Source organism: Musca autumnalis, unplaced genomic scaffold (genome assembly GCF_047663935.1).
Source record: "Musca autumnalis isolate F117 unplaced genomic scaffold, ASM4766393v1 scaffold_4, whole genome shotgun sequence".
NCBI classification, from domain to species: domain Eukaryota; kingdom Metazoa; phylum Arthropoda; class Insecta; order Diptera; family Muscidae; genus Musca; species Musca autumnalis.
The window spans coordinates 225,265,811-225,285,755 of NW_027411977.1; the positions used below are offsets into that span (position 1 = coordinate 225,265,811).

Below are 19,945 nucleotides of genomic sequence, written 5' to 3' on the forward strand. Positions count from 1 at the left end.
AGGCGTGGATTTTTTAATAATTTTTTTCCAAGGCGTGGATTTTTTTTAATAATTTTTTTCCAAGGCGTGGATTTTTTTAATAATTTTTTTCCAAGGCGTGGATTTTTTTAATAATTTTTTTCCAAGGCGTGGATTTTTTAATAATTTTTTTCCAAGGCGCGGATTTTTTTAATAATTTTTTTCCAAGGCGTGGTTTTTTTTAAGAATTTTTTCCAAGGCGTGGATTTTTTAATAATTTTTTTCCAAGGCGTGGATTTTTTTAAGAATTTTTTTCCAAGGCGTGGATTTTTTTAATAATTTTTTTCCAAGGCGTGAATTTTTTTAATAATTTTTTTCCAAGGTGTGGATTTTTTTAAGAATTTTTTTCCAAGGCGTGGATTTTTTTAAAAACTTTTTCCAAGGCGTGGATTTTTTTAATAATTTTTTTCCAAGACGTAAATTTTTTTAATATTTTTTTTCCAAGGCTTGAATTTTTTTAATAATTTTTTTCCAAGGCGTGGATTTTTTTAATAATTTTTTTCCAAGGCTTGAATTTTTTTAATAATTTTTTCCAAGGCGTGGATTTTTTTAATAATTTTTTTAAAGGCGTGGATTTTTTTAATAATTTTTTTCCAAGGCGTGGATTTTTTTAATCATTTTTTTCCAAGGCGTGGATTTTTTTAATAATTTTTTTCCAGGGCGTGGATTTTTTTAATCATTTTTTTCCAATGCGTGGATTTTTTTATTAATTTTTTCCATGGCGTGGATTTTTTTAATAATTTTTTTTCCAAGGCGTAGATTTTTTTAATAATTTTTTCTTCCAAAACGTGGTCTTTTTTTATTAATTTTTTTCCAAGGCGTGGATTTTTTTATTAATTTTTTTCCAAGGCGTGGATTTTTTTAAGAATTTTTTTTCCAAGGCTCGAATTTTTTTTAATAATTTTTTTCCAAGGCGTGGATTTTTTTAAGAATTTTTTTCAAGGCTCGAATTTTTTTTAATAATTTTTTTCCAAGGCGTGGATATTTTTAATAATTTTTTTCCAAGCCGTGGATTTTTTTAAGAATATTTTTCCAAGGCGTAGATTTTTTAATATTTTTTTTCCAAGGCGTGGATTTTTTTAATAATTTTTTTCCAAGGCGTGGATTTTTTTAGGAATCTTTTTCCAAGGCGTGGATTTTTTAAGAATTTTTTTCCAAGACGTGGACTTTTTTAATAATTTTTTCCAAGGCGTGGATTTTTTTAATAATTTTTTTCCAAGGCGTGGATTTTTTTAATAATTTTTTTCCAAGGCGTGGATTTTTTTAATAATTTTTTTCCAAGGCGTGGATTTTTTAATAATTTTTTGCAAGGCGTGGATTTTTTTAAGAATTTTTTCCAAGGCGTGGATTTTTTAATAATTTTTTGCAAGGCGTGGATTTTTTTAATAATTTTTTCCAAGGCGTGGATTTTTTAATAATTTTTTGCAAGGCGTGGATTTTTTTAAGAATTTTTTCCAAGGCGTGGATTTTTTTAATAATTTTTTTCCAAGGCGTGGATTTTTTTAGGAATCTTTTTCCAAGGCGTGGATTTTTTAAGAATTTTTTTCCAAGACGTGGACTTTTTTAATAATTTTTTCCAAGGCGTGGATTTTTTTAATAATTTTTTTCCAAGGCGTGGATTTTTTTAATAATTTTTTTCCAAGGCGTGGATTTCTTTAATAATTTTTTTCCAAGGCGTGGATTTTTTAATAATTTTTTGCAAGGCGTGGATTTTTTTTAATAATTTTTTTCCAAGGCGTGGATTTTTTAATAATTTTTTTCCAAGGCGCGGATTTTTTTAATAATTTTTTTCCAAGGCGTGGATTTTTTTAAGAATTTTTTCCAAGGCGTGGATTTTTTAATAATTTTTTTCCAAGGCGCGGATTTTTTTAATAATTTTTTTCCAAGGCGTGGATTTTTTTAAGAATTTTTTCCAAGGCGTGGATTTTTTAATAATTTTTTTCCAAGGCGTGGATTTTTTTAAGAATTTTTTCCAAGGCGTGAATTTTTTTAATAATTTTTTTCCAAGGTGTGGATTTTTTTAAGAATTTTTTTCCAAGGCGTGGATTTTTTTAAAAACTTTTTCCAAGGCGTGGATTTTTTTAATAATTTTTTTCCAAGACGTAAATTTTTTTAATATTTTTTTTCCAAGGCTTGAATTTTTTTAATAATTTTTTCCAAGGCGTGGATTTTTTTAATAATTTTTTTCCAAGGCTTGAATTTTTTTAATAATTTTTTCCAAGGCGTGGATTTTTTAATAATTTTTTTCCAAGGCGCGGATTTTTTTAAGAATTTTTTTCCAAGGCGTGGATTTTTTTAAGAATTTTTTTCCAAGGCGTGGATTTTTTTAATAATTTTTTTCCAAGGCGTGGATTTTTTTAATAATTTTTTTCCAAGGCGTGGATTTTTTTAATAATTTTTTTCCAAGGCGTGGATTTTTTTAATAATTTTTTTCCAATGCGTGGATTTTTTTATTAATTTTTTTCCATGGCGTGGATTTTTTTAATAATTTTTTTTCCAAGGCGTAGATTTTTTTAATAATTTTTTCTTCCAAAACGTGGTCTTTTTTTATTAATTTTTTTCCAAGGCGTGGATTTTTTTAAGAATTTTTTTCAAGGCTCGAATTTTTTTTTAATAATTTTTTTCCAAGGCGTGGATATTTTTAATAATTTTTTTCCAAGCCGTGGATTTTTTTAGGAATCTTTTTCCAAGGCGTGGATTTTTTAAGAATTTTTTTCCAAGACGTGGACTTTTTTAATAATTTTTTCCAAGGCGTGGATTTTTTTAATAATTTCTTTCCAAGGCGTGGATTTTTTTAATAATTTTTTTCCAAGGCGTGGATTTTTTTAATAATTTTTTTCCAAGGCGTGGATTTTTTAGGAATCTTTTTCCAAGGCGTGGATTTTTTAAGAATTTTTTTCCAAGACGTGGACTTTTTTAATAATTTTTCCCAAGGCGTGGATTTTTTTAATAATTTCTTTCCAAGGCGTGGATTTTTTTAATAATTTTTTTCCAAGGCGTGGATTTTTTTTTATAATTTTTTTCTAAGGCGTGGATTTTTTAATATTTTTTTTCCAAGGCGTGGATTTTTTTAATAATTTTTTTCCAAGGCGTGGATTTTTTTAGGAATCTTTTTCCAAGGCGTGGATTTTTTAAGAATTTTTTTCCAAGACGTGGACTTTTTTAATAATTTTTTCCAAGGCGTGGATTTTTTTAATAATTTTTTTCCAAGGCGTGGATTTTTTTAATAATTTTTTTCCAAGGCGTGGATTTTTTTAATAATTTTTTTCCAAGGCGTGGATTTTTTTAATAATTTTTTCCTAGTTGTTGATATTTTAAGAACTTTTTCCAAGGCGTGGATTTTTTTTTATAATTTTTTTCTAAGGCGTGGATTTTTTAATATTTTTTTTTCCAAGGCGTGGATTTTTTTAATAATTTTTTTCCAAGGCGTGGATTTTTTTAATAATTTTTTCCTAGTTGTTGATTTTTTAAGAACTTTTTCCAAGACGTAAATTTTTTTAATAATTTTTTTCCATGGCGTGGATTTTTTTAAGAATTTTTTTCCAAGGCCTGCATATTTTTAAGAATTTTTTTCCAAGGCGTGGATATTTTTAAGAATTTTTTTCCAAGGCGTGGATTTTTTTAAGAATTTTTTTCCAAGGCGTGGATTTTTTTAAGAATTTTTTTCCAAGGCGTGGATTTTTTTAATAATTTTTTTCCAAGGCGTAAATTTTTTTAATAATTTTTTTTCAAGGCGTGGATTTTTTTTAATAATTTTTCCAAGGCGTGGGTTTTTTTAATAATTTTTCCAAGGCGTGGATTTTTTTAATAATTTTTTTCCAAGGCTTGGATTTTTTTAAGAATTTTTTTCCAAGGCGTGGATTTTTTTAATAATTTTTTTCCAAGGCGTGGATTTTTTTAAGAATTTTTTCCAAGGCGTGGATTTTTTTAAGAATTTTTTTCCAAGGCGTGTATTTTTTAAATAATTTTTCCAAGGCGTGGATTTTTTTAAGAATTTTTTTCCAAGGCGGGGATTTTTTTAATAATTTTTTTCCTAGGCGTGGATTTTTTTAAGAATTTTTTCCAAGGCGTGGATTTTTTTAAGAATTTTTTTCCAAGGCGTGGGTTTTTTAATAATTTTTTCCAATGCGTGGATTTTTTTAATAATTTTTTTCCAAGGCGTGGATTTTTTAAGAATTTTTTTCTTCCAAAACGTGGATTTTTTAAGAATTTTTTCCCAAGGCGTGGATTTTTTTAAGAATTTTTTTCCAAGGCGTGGATTTTTTTAATAATTTTTTCCCAAGGCGTGGATTTTTTAATAATTTTTTTCCAAGGCTTGGATTTTTTTAAGAATTTTTTTCCAAGGCGGGGATTTTTTTAATAATTTTTTTCCAAGGCAGGGATTTTTTTAATAATTTTTTTCCAAGGCGTGGATTTTTTTAATAATTTTTTTCCAAGGCGTGGATTTTTTTAAGAATTTTTTTCCCAGGCGGGGATTTTTTTAATAATTTTTTTCCAAGGCAGGGATTTTTTTAATAATTTTTTTCCAAGGCGTGGATTTTTTTAATAATTTTTTTCCAAGGTGTGGATTTTTTAGTAATTTTTTTCCAATAATTTTTTTCCAACGCGTGGATTTTTTTAAGAATTTTTTTCCAAGGCGTGGATATTTTTAAGAATTTTTTTCCAAGGCGTGGATTTTTCTAATAATTTTTTTCCAAGGCGTGGATTTTTTTTAAGAATTTTTTTCCAAGTCGTGGATTTTTTTAAGAATTTTTTCCAAGGCGTGAATTTTTTTTAATATTTTTTTCCAAGACGTGGATTTTCTTAATAATTTTTTTCCAAGGCGTGATTTTTTTTAATAATTTTGTCCAAGGCGTGGATTTTTTTAATAATTTTTTACCAAGGCGTGGATTTTTTTTAATAATTTTTTTCCAAGGCGTGGATTTTTTTAATAATTTTTTTTCCATGGCCTGCATTTTTTTAATAATTTTTTTCCAAGACGTGGATTTTTTTAATAATTTTTTTCCAAGACGTGGATTTTTTTAAGAATTTTTTTCCAAAGCAAGGATTTTTTTTAATAATTTTTTTTCCAAGGCGTGGATTTTTTTAATAATTTTTTTCCAAGGCATGGATTTTTGTAATAATTTTTTTCCAAGGCGTGGATTTTTTTAAGAATTTTTTTCCAAGGCGTGGATTTTTTTAAGAATTTTTTTCCAAGGTGTGGATTTTTTTAAGAATTTTTGTTACAAGGCGTGGATTTTTTTAAGAATTTTTTTCCAAGGCAAGATTTTTTTTTAATAATTTTTTTTCCAACGCGTGGATTTTTTTAATAATTTTTTTCCAAGGCGTGGATTTTTTTAATAATTTTTTTCCAAGGCGGGGATTTTTTTAATAATTTTTTTCTAAGGCGTGGATTTTTTAATAATTTTTTTTCCAAGGCGTGGATTTTTTTAATAATTTTTTCCAAGGCTTGGATTTTTTTAATAATTTTTTCCAAGGCGTGGATTTTTTTAATAATTTTTTCCTAGTTGTTGATATTTTAAGAACTTTTTCCAAGGCGTGGATTTTTTTAATAATTTTTTTCCAAGGCGTGGATTTTTTTAATAATTTTTTTCCAAGGCGTGGATTTTTTTAATAATTTTTTTCCAAAGGCGTGGATTTTTTTAATAATTTTTTTCCAAGGCGTGGATTTTTTTAAGAATTTTTTCCAAGGCGTGGATTTTTTTTAATAATTTTTTTCCAATGGTTGGATTTTTCAAAATTTCTTTTTGGTGAATTTTTGTCAAAAAGAAAACCTAAATTACGCATTTTATAAAAACATGTTTGATGTAAATGCGGCTTTGCATTATTTGGGTCAAATGGTATCGCATTTGAAGTGGCTTGGTTACATGTCGAATTACCTCAACTTGTAGTGAAAGGCGACATTGACAATTGATTTCTATGACTTTTTTGAGACTTTTTCAATGATTTTTCTCTTATATACAAATATTTTATATGTTCTCTGAGAAAATTATTTTTTTCTTTTTATTTATTTTTGAGAAAAACACTCGACATTTCTGCTAACGAAAATAAATCATCGAAAAAATTAATAATATTATTTTTAAATGCTAATACTTATTTTTCTATTATTTGTAGCAATATATTGTTTTTCTTTTTTTACGGACACAGCCAACTTTAAAAAATACAAACCAAGAAATTTGGTTAGGTATCCAACCTAACCTCAAAAAAAAGTTGATAAAAAAACATTATGAAGAATGTGTGATAATAAATAAAAAGGTGCTAATAATAGAAAGAAATGATAATATGGATGTCATATGTCATGTAATAGATAGAAATTCGCAAAAGCAAGGTATTAAAAAACGGTGAGTTGTATTGAATAAAAATAATCAGTGAATAAAAGAACAAAAATAATGCAATTTAGATTATTTTTTGTAACTACATTTGTGTTCTTTTGTACAATTTTCTCGAAAATCTAGTTTTAATATGGATGTCTGACACTATTCCATTGGTAAAAACAAATAAATCTATGTATATTTTTATTACATGTTTATGTCATGTTTGTTGTATTTATAAATAAAAAAAACGCAAATTAAAACTCCCTTAAATTGGTAACTAAAAACTGTGAAAACATTTTATATTTAATACTTAATATTAAAAAAAATATATCCTAAAAAATATGTTTAAATTATAACCATCTGAATCTTTAATAAAATTAAATTGTTAAAAGAAAGACAAGAAAGGGTCTGTAAGATGTCTTAAGTCAAGCTAGAATTTTATATTTATTCCAGTGCAAAAAGAGAAACACATTTTCTTCGTTTTAAGGGAATAACAAAATATTCTTTTGATCATAACCTCAAAAATTGAGATGATAAAAATACCAATCAATCGTGTAAAAGTTTATGGAAATCCACGCGGTTTCCAAACAGCTTGGTGAAATTCGCATTACCGTACCTTCGGCATTTGTAATTATTTCTGGTCCGTTCCTTTACTTTGGAAATGGTAAAACCGGTAAAAGTTGTAAACTGCTCCCATAGGAATTGTATAGCCTCTGACGTAATGAAACGCTTTTCGATTAAAAAGTGGTAAAATTTGAAGATTCTTGCACGTAGAGGAACAGAGCTTTCGTAACCTCCATATGATTGTTGGAAGTCGAGCTGTGGCCAGTCCGCTTTATGATATTCATATTGTGTAATCTCGGCTTTAGACATGTATCTTAAGCTACATGGCATTACTACAAACCGTCTACTGTCTTTCAGCAAATTATTGACAAAAATTAAATCATTTTGCATTAAACCCTAGAGGGCGTTTAGACTGGGATTTATCGATTTATCTCGATTTGTTTCACACACGTTTTCACATATTTTACATAAAATAAAACGAGATAATTTATTTTATCATTATATAATGGCCTTGTTTAAACGCACCTTTTAAAATAACTATGTAAATTAATGTAGTCTATTATTAATTTGTCCTATATAAACAGCCAAAATTGTGAACTATTTTGTCAGACATACAAAATATAAAATTTTAAAATTAATTTAATTCATGACTATGAAAAAAAAAAAACAAAAACCCGAACAAAGAAAGGATTTTAAAGAAATTATGTGTATAATATTATATAACTTATATAAATATGTATATGTATGTTTTTCAAATTTCTTCTTCAAACACTTTTCACTTACATACATAATTTAAACAAAAAAAATTGATTAAAATAATTGTATTTTATAAAACAACAAATAATGCTGAAAAAATAAATATTGATATTTTAATTGTGAATTCTTTGATGAAAAAAGGAAATAAAAACAAACATAAAATCTATTCAAAGTGTAAAGAAATGAGAGCGATAAGTGAGCAGCAACAGCAAAAAAATACATGTCTGTGACCAAGGTTTAATTAAGTGAATAATAATTAAAATATTATATACAAAAAAAAAAATAAGTTTCGACAAACAAGAAAAAAATGCAACCAAAAAATAAAAAAAAAATAATAAAAAGAAAATTATTATTAAAACAAATAATAAAAATTATTTTCATAACCTATTAATTAAACGTTTAATTGCTGTAACAAGGCAGAAGGGAATGGAATGTGGAAGAATATATTTAGCATTTTCCAGCATTGAGAGACAGGAAGAAAAATTATGCTTTTTAGAACGTTATTAAAAAAGGTTGCCTTTTTAGAATCAAAGGATACCTTCATAGACCCTTTCTTAAAGAAAGTGTGCTTTTATAGAGCCTTTCTCAAATACGAGTGCTTCTATAGACCCTTTCTGAATGAAAGAGTGCTTCCATAGACACTTTCTGAAAGAAAGCGTGCTTCTAAAGAACCATTCTAAAATAAAGAGGGCCTCCATAGACCCTTTCTGAAAGAAAGCGGACTTCTATAGAAAATTTGTTGAGAGAAAGCGAGATTCTAAAGACCATTTCTAAGAGAATGCGGGCTTCTATAGAACCTTTCTGAAAGAAAGCGGGCTTTTATAGACCCTTTCTGAACGAAAGGGACCTATATAGACCCTTTCTGAACGAAAGGGGCCTATATAGACCCTTTCTGAATGAAATCGAGCTTCTATAGACCCTTTCTAAAAGAAAGCGGGCTTCTATTAACCCTTTCTGAAAGAAAGCGGCCTTCTATAGACCCTTTCTGAATGAAAGCGGGCCTATATAGACCCTTTCTGAAAGAAAGCCGGCTTCTATAGACCATTTATAAAATGAAGCGGGCTTCTATAGACCCTTTCTGAATGAAAGGGGGCCTATATAGGCCTTTCTGAAAGAAAACGGCCTTCTATAGACCCTTTCTGAAAGAAAGCGCGCTTCTATAGACCCTTTCTGAATGAAAGAGTCCTATATAGACCCTTTCTGAATGATAGCGGGCTTCTATAGACCCTCTCTGAAAAAAGCAGGCTTCTATAGACCCTTTCTGAAAGAAAGCGGGCTTCTATTGACCCTTTCTGAACGAAAGGGTGCTTATATAGGTCCTTTCTGAAAGAGAGCGGCCTTCTATATATACTTTTTGAAAAAAAGCGCGCTTCTATAGACCCTTTCTGAATTGAAGGGCCTATATAGGCCCTTTCTGAATGAAAGGGGCCTATGTAGACCCTTTCTGAATGAAAGCGGGCTTCTATAGACCCTTTCTGAAAGAAAGCGGGCTTCAATAGACCCTTTCTGAAAGAAAGTGGGCTTCTAAAGACAATTATTGAAAGAAAGCGCGCTTCTATAGACCCTTTCTGAATGAAAGGGGCCTTTGTAGACCCTTTCTGAATGAAAACTGGCTTCTATAGACCCTTTCTGAAAGAATGCGGGCTTCAATAGACCCTTTCTGAAAGAAAGTGGGCTTCTGTAGACCCTTTCTGAACAAAAGCGCGCTTCTATAGACCCTTTCTGAATGAAAGGGGCCTATATAGGCCCTTTCTGAATGAAAGGGGCCTATGTAGACCCTCTCTGAATGAAAGCGGGCTTCTATAGACCCTTTCTGAAAGAAAGCGAGCTTCAATAGACCCTTTCTGAAAGAAAGCGGGCTTCTATAGACCCTTTCTGAATGCAAGGCGGCCTATATAGGCCTTTCTGAAAGAAGACGGCCTTCTATAGACCCTTTCTGAAAGAAAGCGCGCTTCTATAGACCCTTTCTGAATGAAAGAGTCCTATATAGACCCTTTCTGAATGATAGCGGGCTTCTATAGACCCTCTCTGAAAAAAGCAGGCTTCTATAGACCCTTTCTGAAAGAAAGCGGGCTTCTATAGACCCTTTCTGAACGAAAGGGTGCTTATATAGGTCCTTTCTGAAAGAGAGCGGCCTTCTATAGATACTTTTTGAAAAAAAGCGCGCTTCTATAGACCCTTTCTGAATTGAAGGGGCCTATATAGGCCCTTTCTGAATGAAAGGGGCCTATGTAGACCCTTTCTGAATGAAAGCGGGCTTCTATAGACCCTTTCTGAAAGAAAGCGGGCTTCAATAGACCCTTTCTGAAAGAAAGTGGGCTTCTAAAGACCCTTATTGAAAGAAAGCGCGCTTCTATAGACCCTTTCTGAATGAAAGCGGGCTTCTATAGACCCTTTCTGAAAGAAAGCGGGCTTCAATAGACCCTTTCTGAATGAAAGGGGCCTATGTAGACCCTTTCTGAATGAAAGCTGGCTTCTATAGACCCTTTCTGAAAGAAAGTGGGCTTCTGTAGACCCTTTCTGAACGAAAGCGCGCTTCTATAGACCCTTTCTGAATGAAAGGGGCCTATATAGGCCCTTTCTGAATGAAAGGGGCCTATGTAGACCCTCTCTGAATGAAAGCGGGCTTCTATAGACCCTTTCTGAAAGAAAGCGAGCTTCAATAGACCCTTTCTGAAAGAAAGCGGGCTTCTATAGACCCTTTCTGAACGAAAGGGTGCTTATATAGGTCCTTTCTGAAAGAAAGCGGCCTTCTATAGATCCTTTCTGAAAAAAAGCGCGCTTCTATAGACCCCTTCTGAAAGAAAGAAAGGGTCTATAACCTTTCTGAAAGAAAGCGGGCTCTTTATAGACCCTTTCTGAAAGAAAGTGTGCTTCAGTTGACCCTTTGTGAAGGGAAAGGGTGCTTCTAGGTTTTTTTTTTTTTGAAACCATTATTCTATTGAAATTAATTTTATTTCTTAAATTAACAATAATAGGATTGTATGTACAAATTTGCTAAAAAAAATATATTTTTTCTTCTAATACGGATGTAGTCTCTGTGTCATCATTGAGGTAAGGGTCTGAGGTCCAGTTGTAGACAAAGTATGGGGTGGTGGTGCACCTGTATGTGTTGCATGGTGGGTTGGTGGAGGAGGTGGACCCATTATACCCATCATACCACCAGCAGCAGGATTTGTTTGTAAAGTAGCAGCAGCATTCAAGCCCAGATGATGCATATGTAAACTCTCATGATGAGAATGAGGGTGGGGTGGTGGTGGTGGCGGTCCTAATCCAGTTGTTGCAGCCATATGCGAATTATGATAGTGATGATGATGATGTGATGCCATCGCCATGTGTGGTGCTGCTGGAGGTGGAGGTAGTGGTGCCGCGGCTGCCAATGGCGTTGGAGCTATCGTTTGTCCCACCATAGGTAAGTTAACAACAATCTCCTCATCTTCATCATCACTACGTTTCTGGTTGAGATTCGTTGGCATTTCATGGAATTTCCTTTTATGAGCCTGCATATCACGATGACGACTAAAAGCCTTACCGCACACATCACAATGATGATTTTTTATACCTGTATGTGTTATCATATGCTTGGAAAGATCTCCGGCAGTATAGAAAGATTTTTGACAAACCGGACAATGTTGATCCCGCACACCACTGTGTATTTTGAGATGAGCTTGAAAATTACCCAAGGCGGAGAATTGCTTGGAGCACACTTCACATTGAAATGGTTTATAGCCGGTGTGAGTACGTTCATGTATGTGTAGATTGTATTTTTGTACAAAACGTCGCGGACAATAGGCACAGCCGAAAGGTTTCTCTCCCGTATGGATTCTTATGTGAGTCTGCAATTGGGCAGCGCATTTAAAGGTTTTATTACATTCATAGCAGGTGTGTGGCAGTTTGGGTAAAGGCTTTGGGCCACGTTTCTTGTGTTCTTCGGGTGGCTTTCGCTGATAGCGGGAACGTCGTTTACTAAAAACATAAATAAATAAAATATTTGTTCGTTAAAAATACAAATGTAACACTCTCCACTTACCTTTTCTTTTTAGGACTTTTGCTACCCTCTTCTTCATCATCATCATCCGAGTCCGTTGAGTTCCCCGTTGTATAGCCATGAGTTTTGTTATTCGCTTCCAAAGTTGACCAATTTGATTCAGTATTTGTCTCTGCATCACATACTCTACCAAATATAATTTTATATTAATCTTTTAAATTCATATATTAAAACTACTTACCCATATCTATCTGGCAGTCCTAAATATTGCCTTAACCTAATATCAGAGTTTTCACACTCCTGTTTAAAATGATAGGCCACACCAAGACGATAGATACAATTATTACAAATGACTTCAGGCAGACCATCTTTTTTGTAGACACGTATTTTGGCACACATCATCATCATGCTAGATGGCATCATACTAAATTCCGTGCTGTATATAGATGTACATGGAATACCTTCCTTTAAACATATGCGGCAGATTTTGTGTAAATTGTAGTCCATTTTTACAATCTAGAGAACAGCAATGTCATTCAATATCCAGAATAGATAGAAAGTTAAACATACTATTGGCCAAATGTGACGTCAATGTGTTCCCATTCTGCGAAGAACACATTTATTACTCCGGGCCTCGATTTCAATTTAATTGTAATGCACTGATATTTAGAACTTGCCTAATGTTTCCAATTGATCCGCTCGGATTTACGAAATAAAATTCAGCAGCTTCTTGATTTTGTTTACTTTGTTACGACTTTGCGTTAGTTAAATAATAAATTTCAGCAAAAATATCTAAAGGCACACAGCCATTCATTCAGTTTTTCCGATTTCTTCCTCTGCGAAGAAGACGTGCAATTTCTGGAACATATCCTTGGTTAAACTCTGTAATCATTGAATTAATCCGATTGGACTTCACTTTATTACTTTTTAGCTCTAAATGCACATAGCCATTCTAAATGCACGGCCGTTCATGACTTAATTTTGTATTAATTGTTGTTAATATGAGAACACAAATCATACAAATCATCTCATAGTACAACAATGCAGGATAATCAGGATCAAAACAAAATACAAAGGGTTAACCAAATCGAAAAAGTCTACCTGAAGAAGGGTTCTACAAATCGCAAACAATCGTGGAAAAACAGCTGTTGTTTTCTTTTTTTCTAATAGTATGTTTATATATAACCGGATTTAATACCCCGTTTATATATAACCAGATTTAACAAACCGACTGGGTTTTAAATGTCAATTCCATTGCTTATATATCAAACAAATCTTTATAAAGAAGGTTAACCCTGCAAAAAGCTCTAATATAAACAGCATATAATAGACCCATTGGGTTTCAAATGTCAATTCCATTACGTATACCTCAAATAAAACCTAATAAAGAAGATTAAATCAGCAAAAAGCTTTAATATAAACAATCTATTATGATGATATCATCAGATCGATCTGCAAATTATAGCTTTGTTCCTTTACATTTTTAATGGTAAGAGTGGTAAAAGAGAAAAGTGTCAAAATTGCTCTCTCATGGACAGAAAAGTAAAGGAACGGAAAAATGGTAGATCTGGCAGCAATGTCAAAAAGAAACATAAAATATCAATTTTCGTCTTTTATTTCACAGTTTTTAATTTAGTTTTGTCAGTGTTCGACATTTTCTTCTGTTTTTCGTCCATTTTCTTTTTCATTGTGAAATAATCGTCAAACAAAAGTCGAAAAATCAATTCTGCAATTTTTTACCTGCTGAAATTTGTCTGGTAACCTGTGGTAGAAAAGAAAGCCATTTTCGCTCTCTTTCCTCTCTCAATCTCTCACTTAAAAATTGCTTCCAATGTCAATTCCATTATAGCCCGTTTAGACTAGTCATTTTAAATCGATTCGATTTTTAAATCCAACTTTCAAATCCTAGTTGGTTAGACCAGTCTAAAATGATATAAGATGCCAGTCAGCTGATCTTTGTTTACGTATACATACGCGAATTTGCAAAAAGAAATGCTTGGAAATTTAAAATAGAATGGAATACTGCACAAAATAATCTGAAAATTGCTATTAAATATGTTGTTTACAATTTATATTAAATTAAAGCTACATCCATTTTATTTTTATTTAATATTTTTTTTATTTTTCCGCTTCTGTTTGTTTTTGTGTTTACAGTTTTTTTAATTTTGTAAATAATACCCAGCAAAAAATTTTGGAAGTTGTGCAATTGGAGTTATGATTTCACAACATCTTTCGATGTAGTGCAACAGAGTTATGAAAAATGCACTCCGTTCGATACATTTTATAAGTAGTTGCTGTAGAGATCCCTGCAGAAAAAAACCAGTTGGTTGATCCCTACACATTTCTTCAAAAGACAAACAAGAGTGTATACATTTCGGAGAATTTGTTATAAAATAATGAAATAACAACTTATGCTGCGAACATTTTTGCGGTAATTCACGAAACGGAAATTTTTAATGGAGTGGAGTTGAAGTCCATGTCGAAAGCTGAACTAGTGATGGGAAGGCAACATAAAACAACTTTAGGATAGTGAAAGAAAATCAGATGCGCATGGATTAAATCGAGAACCGAAGAAGTAAAGGCCTACGTACATAAGCTGCCTCGCCTGGTTGCCTTGCTTGCTTCTGATAAAAGAATAAAAAAGAAACGGCAACCTAGTTCGAAATTTGCTCGACCTTCTTTATTCTTTTATTTTTATTATGTCAAAAATGAAGCAGGAAAGCAAGGCAACCAGGCAAAGCAGCTTATGTACCCAGGCCTTAAGCTCAAATGTGATTGAATTTAATGGAAACTTTTTTAATTTGTGTTTATATAATAAAGTTCTTTCTGTTCTTGTTTTACACAAATAGCAATAAGGACAATTTCGGAAAAATGGAGTATTATTAGCGAACATACCAGCATACCAAAGGACATTTTTATGGAAATATTGACTCTTTGTATCAAAGACTCAAGGTATTTCGTATATGATGACAAGGTGTATGAGCAACGAAAAGGACTTCCAATGGGATCACCGGCGTCACCGATTATTGCTGACATAGTAATGGAGGAATTATTAGACGCTTCAATAGAAAAACTGACGAATAAACCCAGATTACTAACAAAAGACGTTGACGACCTCTTCTGCATAGTGAAGAAATCAGAAATCGACAATACATTAAATACCTTAAACTCTTTTGACAAAAATATACAATTCACTCATGAATTGGAAGAAAATCAAAAACTGCCGTATTTGGACGCAATAATAATTCGTTAAAGAAATCAAATATTGTTAAACTGGTACCAAAAGCCCACAGTAACAGGACGACAAATAAATTTCTACTCTAAACACCCAAGACGAGTCAAAATAAATACGGCTATAAACTTTATTAATAGAGTAATGAAAATAAGCGATCAAAGTTTCCGCAAAGAAAATGAACAGAAAATATATCAAATATTAGCCAAAAATGATTTTCCACAAAAAACAATCGAAGACTTAATGAAACACACCAAAATAAATCGAGAAACTGAAAAAGGAGATAAAGCGGAAAAAGTTTACAAAGCAATAACATATGTACCTGGCCTCTCTGAAAGATTCTGCAATTCCAATATTTACAATAAGGACCGTTACCAATTAGCATTAAGAACCAACAATAATGTCAATAATTTATTTAGCAAAACGAAATGTAGGATAAAAAAGGAAAACAAGTGCAATGTAGTATACAAAATTAAATGTAAGGGGGACGGAACCAACATATGCCAAAAGGTATATGCTGGTACAACAAAAACAAAATTAAAAACTAGACTTTCCGGACATAAGTCGGATCAAAAAACGGACAAGCCTATGGAGCAAAAGACGGCCTTAGCAGCACATTGCACTTTGACGGGACATAAGCCAAATTTTAATGAAGTTGACATATTGACACAAGAAAACAACTACAAACGACGATTTACTTTAGAAATGCTACATATAATTAAATTACCAAATGACATTAGAATGAACTATAAAAGCGATACAGACCACTGTGCACACCTGTACAGAAACTTAGTACAAAAGCACACACGTCAAAAAAGTTAGTTTAGCACAAACGGTGAAAGAAACCAACAGCTTTTCTCAACGAAGTAATAATTTTTGTGTTTTAAATATTCGTTTTGTGTTTTAAATATTGTAATATTTGTATTTTTATAGTTTCCTTGAAGATGATTGACGATGTCAATCGAAATATCGGAATAAATAAAGAAAATCATCAAAAATAAACAACGCTTTTTACTGACCTTAAGCCGAAAAATAACATCATAGAAAAATTACAAATAATAAATGCATTTTATTTATTTTGGGATATTTCGCAATGGCTTGCATTTTAATTGCATCCTTGGACTGATTAAAAATGCAATCCGAAGAGTGCCTTGAAATTCAATCCAAAAGACTACATACAAATTTGTGATTTGGATCGAAAATGGAGTGCATCCTAGCTGTGTGCTGTGGAAGCAAAATGGAGCGCATCCTAGCTGCGCGCTCTCTTGTAAAATTCATAAGTGAATTCATAGGAAAAGATGTACTCCAACGGCAAATGTACCGTACACATGTAGTGATACAACTGCATCCGCGGATGCAAACATTTGCTGGTCATAGTCGACATGTCGGCTAACCTCTACCGACACAAACGTGATGCCAACTTTTCTTTATGTTTTTAGACATAATTTTGCGATTTAATTTCACCAATTTTTGTCGGTAACAGCAAAAATGAGTAATACCCCGGTTACACTACTGAAGGTTAACCCTTCTTCTTTATTTACTCATCCGTTATTATATTGGTGATCGTACAATAATATTTCAATGCTACATATATGCATAATATTAAATACATATTTATAATTATTTGTTGTTACACAATGATGTTCAGCTCCCTGTTCTTAGCGGCATGTAAAAGTGTGTATTCATCATTATAGCCAGTCCATGTCAGGATATTTTTGAGCCACGTTGTTTCTCTCCTACCTCTTCCACGTTTTCCTTCAATTTTTGCCTTAAGTATTGTTTGTAGTGTTTTGTATTTGTTATTTCGTAATATGTGTCCAAGGTAAGATATTTTGCGCTTTTTAATTGTTGAGATTAGTTGTCGGTTCACATGCATGGGTTTAATAGATCCAGTGGGTTAATCTTTGCTGGTTACACTTAGCTGTCAGCTGATGTTTGTTTACGTATACATACAAAATAACTAATAAAGTCGTGTGTTACACTTTTACAATTTCTCGTATGAGATATCGTCCCCTCTTTGCTCATATTGGTATATTTTACACACAGGGATACATTGTTGTATCATGGTATCAATCGTACTTTTTGTTAAAAGAGCACGGTGCTCTTGAATTAAATTTAAATGGAAGGTGCTTACACTTGGGAAGTTTTTGCGGATTCTGAAACTACAATGTTCATGGATGAGAAAAATCAAAAAACTAAAAAAATCGCCGGAGCGCTTTTTAAATAAATCGCTATTCAAGTTCACATTTTTAGGGTTTGTTTTGGTTTTTGCGATTTTGCTTAGAAACCGCAAGTCGTATCAAAATGGGAATAAAGGAAATGTTGTAGCTATCAAAATTCTCTACAAGATTGACCTTAATGATATTTTCATAGGTTTTACAACTTTTGAGATATAGAAGTTGAAATTGGGACAATTCAAATTCAATTCAATTCTGTATCGTCTCCTTATAAAACAATGTCATGACTGTAATTTCCCAACTTAAACTTATATATCTAAAAAAATGGTACAACCTAGGAAAAATTAGATAAGCCAGTCTTGTAGAGAATTTTCACAGCTATAAGATTTTCTCAGGTCCCATGCCGATAAGACTTGCCCTATTCAAGCAAAATCGCGAAACCCCAACCAAAAAACCTAAAATTGTAAACTAAGCTTCTTTATCTAAAAAATGGTACAGCCTGAGAACAAATCATAAACGTCAATCCTGCAGAGAATTTTCACAGCTACAACATTTTCTTTAGCTCCATTTCGATTGGACTTGCGGTTTCCAAGCAAAATCGCGAAAACCTAAAAAACACCTAAAAATGTGAATTTTGACCGCGATTTATTTAAAAATCCCTACAGCGATTTTTTCTTGTTTTTGGATTTTTCTCATCTGTGAACATTGCAGTTGCAGAATTCACAAAAATGTCCCCTGTGTAAGCGGTTTTCATTAAAAGTTAGTTAAGGCGTACCCTTCATGACATTTTCTTATAAGGGGGCGATACAGTCAGTGCATTGTCCCAATTTGAACTCCAATATCTCAAAAATGGTAAAACCTACGAAAATACCTTAAAGGCCAATCTTGTAGAGAATTTTCATAGCTACAACATTTCCTTTATTCCCATTTTAATACGACTTGCGGTTTCCAAGCAAAATCGCAAAAACCTAAACAAACCCTAAAAATGTCTATTTGAATTGCGATTTTTTCAAAAAGCGCTCCGGCGATTTTTTTAGTTTTTTTTATTTTTCTCACCTATGAACATTGTAGTTTCAGAATCCGCATAAACTTCCCAGGTGTAAGCACCTTCCATTTAAATTTGTTTCAAAAGCACCGTGAGAGGTGTCTAATGTAAAAAAATAAATAATTTCATGATTTTCAAATAACTTTAGATTTATTAACTCCATAAAATCTCATACGACCAATCGTAAACGTGTAAAGCACGACAAACTCTGTTGCAAAAACAGTTGCAACTTTTGGTACTTTTTGAGTAGAGTTGGATTTTTTGCACAAATACCGAATACAACACTGTATTTTTGGTGGATTTGTGCCGGATTTAAAATAAACCCAGTCGTGAGAGGATTTAATTTTTGTATGGCAAATCCGGTCAGATTTGACCAGATTAAGCAATTAAATCCTCGTGAAGTGGGTTAACCCGGCAAAAAGCTGTAGTGTAACCGTTGTATAATTCAATCTACAACTTGTTTTGCAAATTAATGTTCGATCAGCTGCGCATATGCATCAACCTTGATTATTGTGATATGTTTGAAATCAACAAAAAATAAATGTAAATGCCGGGGTGTATTTCAGGATTTCGTGAAATCCAGTGGATTTTGGAGCGCAAGTGTTATACTATGTTTACATTTACGAAATCCACTCAATTTCATCTGACAATCCATTGTGTATACGTCAAATGAAAACTCATCTGAAATCGATTGGATTTCATTTGACGTTTGAGCAATGGAATTAGCAGTTGAAATCAAGAGGATTTCGTAAATGTAAACATAGTATAAACTTGGCATTACGCTATGTAATTGACATTTGGAACCCAAGCCCAGTGGATTAATCAGGTTAATTGCAAACGGGGTATAACCAGCTTTAAGCTAACCCTGCGTGTATACATGACAAGACAGTTTGTTATGTGTCCCTTAGATGCGGCCTAATGATGCCTTGATAGCGCCGGCCAACTCCGTCGACTCCCTTGGGGTGAGTCCCATCCCGACATCTGGCCCAGGAACATCAACAATAAACAACTGGAGAACAACATTGAACAATCTACTATCACCTACTGGACACCACCACAATCCATACTAACCACTGGCCCATGGACCAGCTTAGCCGCCCTCCCTACCTTGATCACCTTTGCCCTTCTTTCCCAGATGACCCCTAATCCCGCACACAGCCACACCACTTACCTCACCTTCATGTCCCCCTTCCAATCAATTTAGCACATCATGATTTCTGATTCCAAAAAATACATCAAGTCATTTTTATTCTAATTGATTCTAAAACTAACATTTATGTCGGACTTAATAATTAAATATTTTGTTGATTATAATTTTGTATAAAATAAAATAATTTATGAATAAAAAAAAAATAAAATTAAAAACTGTTTTCATTAGCTAAAGTTTCTCTTTTGAAGATAGAAAAAAATCAATATAGTGATTGTTTAACAAAAGGGGTATTTAAAACGAACGGTCTTTTGACCAAATAAAATGATCAGTTTAATGTTTCCTTTTTGTCCTTGGGACTAATACAAAACAAACATCCAATAAGGATAATCAAAATCAATCATTTCGATATCACGAGATCTAGGTTTCTGACATCTACCCACCCTAATGTCACTAAAAAAAGAGCTCTTTTCTAATATCGGACATGTAATGGGCCTAATTATCAGGATTAATAATCTCGCTCACGAGAATGTCGACAACAGACATTTAAACTGGACTTAACAAGCAAACATTAACTTGATAACCTAATTAAAACATTAATAATATTAATAAACAATAAATATACTGAATAAAAAATATAATATACTAAACAAGCAGAATAAATAATTAAAGATATGTTATGTCAGATAAAAGTTTGAATAATA

The 19,945-nt window shown here is 32.1% G+C and overlaps 1 protein-coding gene across 4 annotated transcripts; it reads right to left on the bottom strand.

Moving 5' to 3' along the window:
* Positions 1–10,558: 10,558 nt before the first annotated feature.
* LOC141404192 (uncharacterized) lies at positions 10,559–12,797 on the bottom strand. 4 transcript variants are annotated; one of them, XM_073987554.1, is made up of 4 exons: positions 12,211–12,743; positions 11,882–12,156; positions 11,683–11,826; positions 10,559–11,618 (listed from the first exon to the last, which is right to left on the bottom strand). In XM_073987554.1, the coding sequence occupies exons 2-4, from the start codon at positions 12,145–12,147 to the stop codon at positions 10,673–10,675; spliced, it is 1,356 nt and encodes a 451-aa protein (XP_073843655.1). In that variant the 5' UTR covers positions 12,148–12,156; positions 12,211–12,743; the 3' UTR covers positions 10,559–10,672. The 4 variants fall into 4 exon arrangements, with proteins under 4 accessions (XP_073843655.1, XP_073843657.1, XP_073843656.1 ...); XM_073987556.1 differs by having other exon boundaries at positions 10,566–11,618; positions 12,318–12,694; XM_073987555.1 differs by having other exon boundaries at positions 10,566–11,618; positions 11,882–12,498; positions 12,565–12,666.
* Between the last annotated feature and the right edge of the window lie 7,148 nt (positions 12,798–19,945).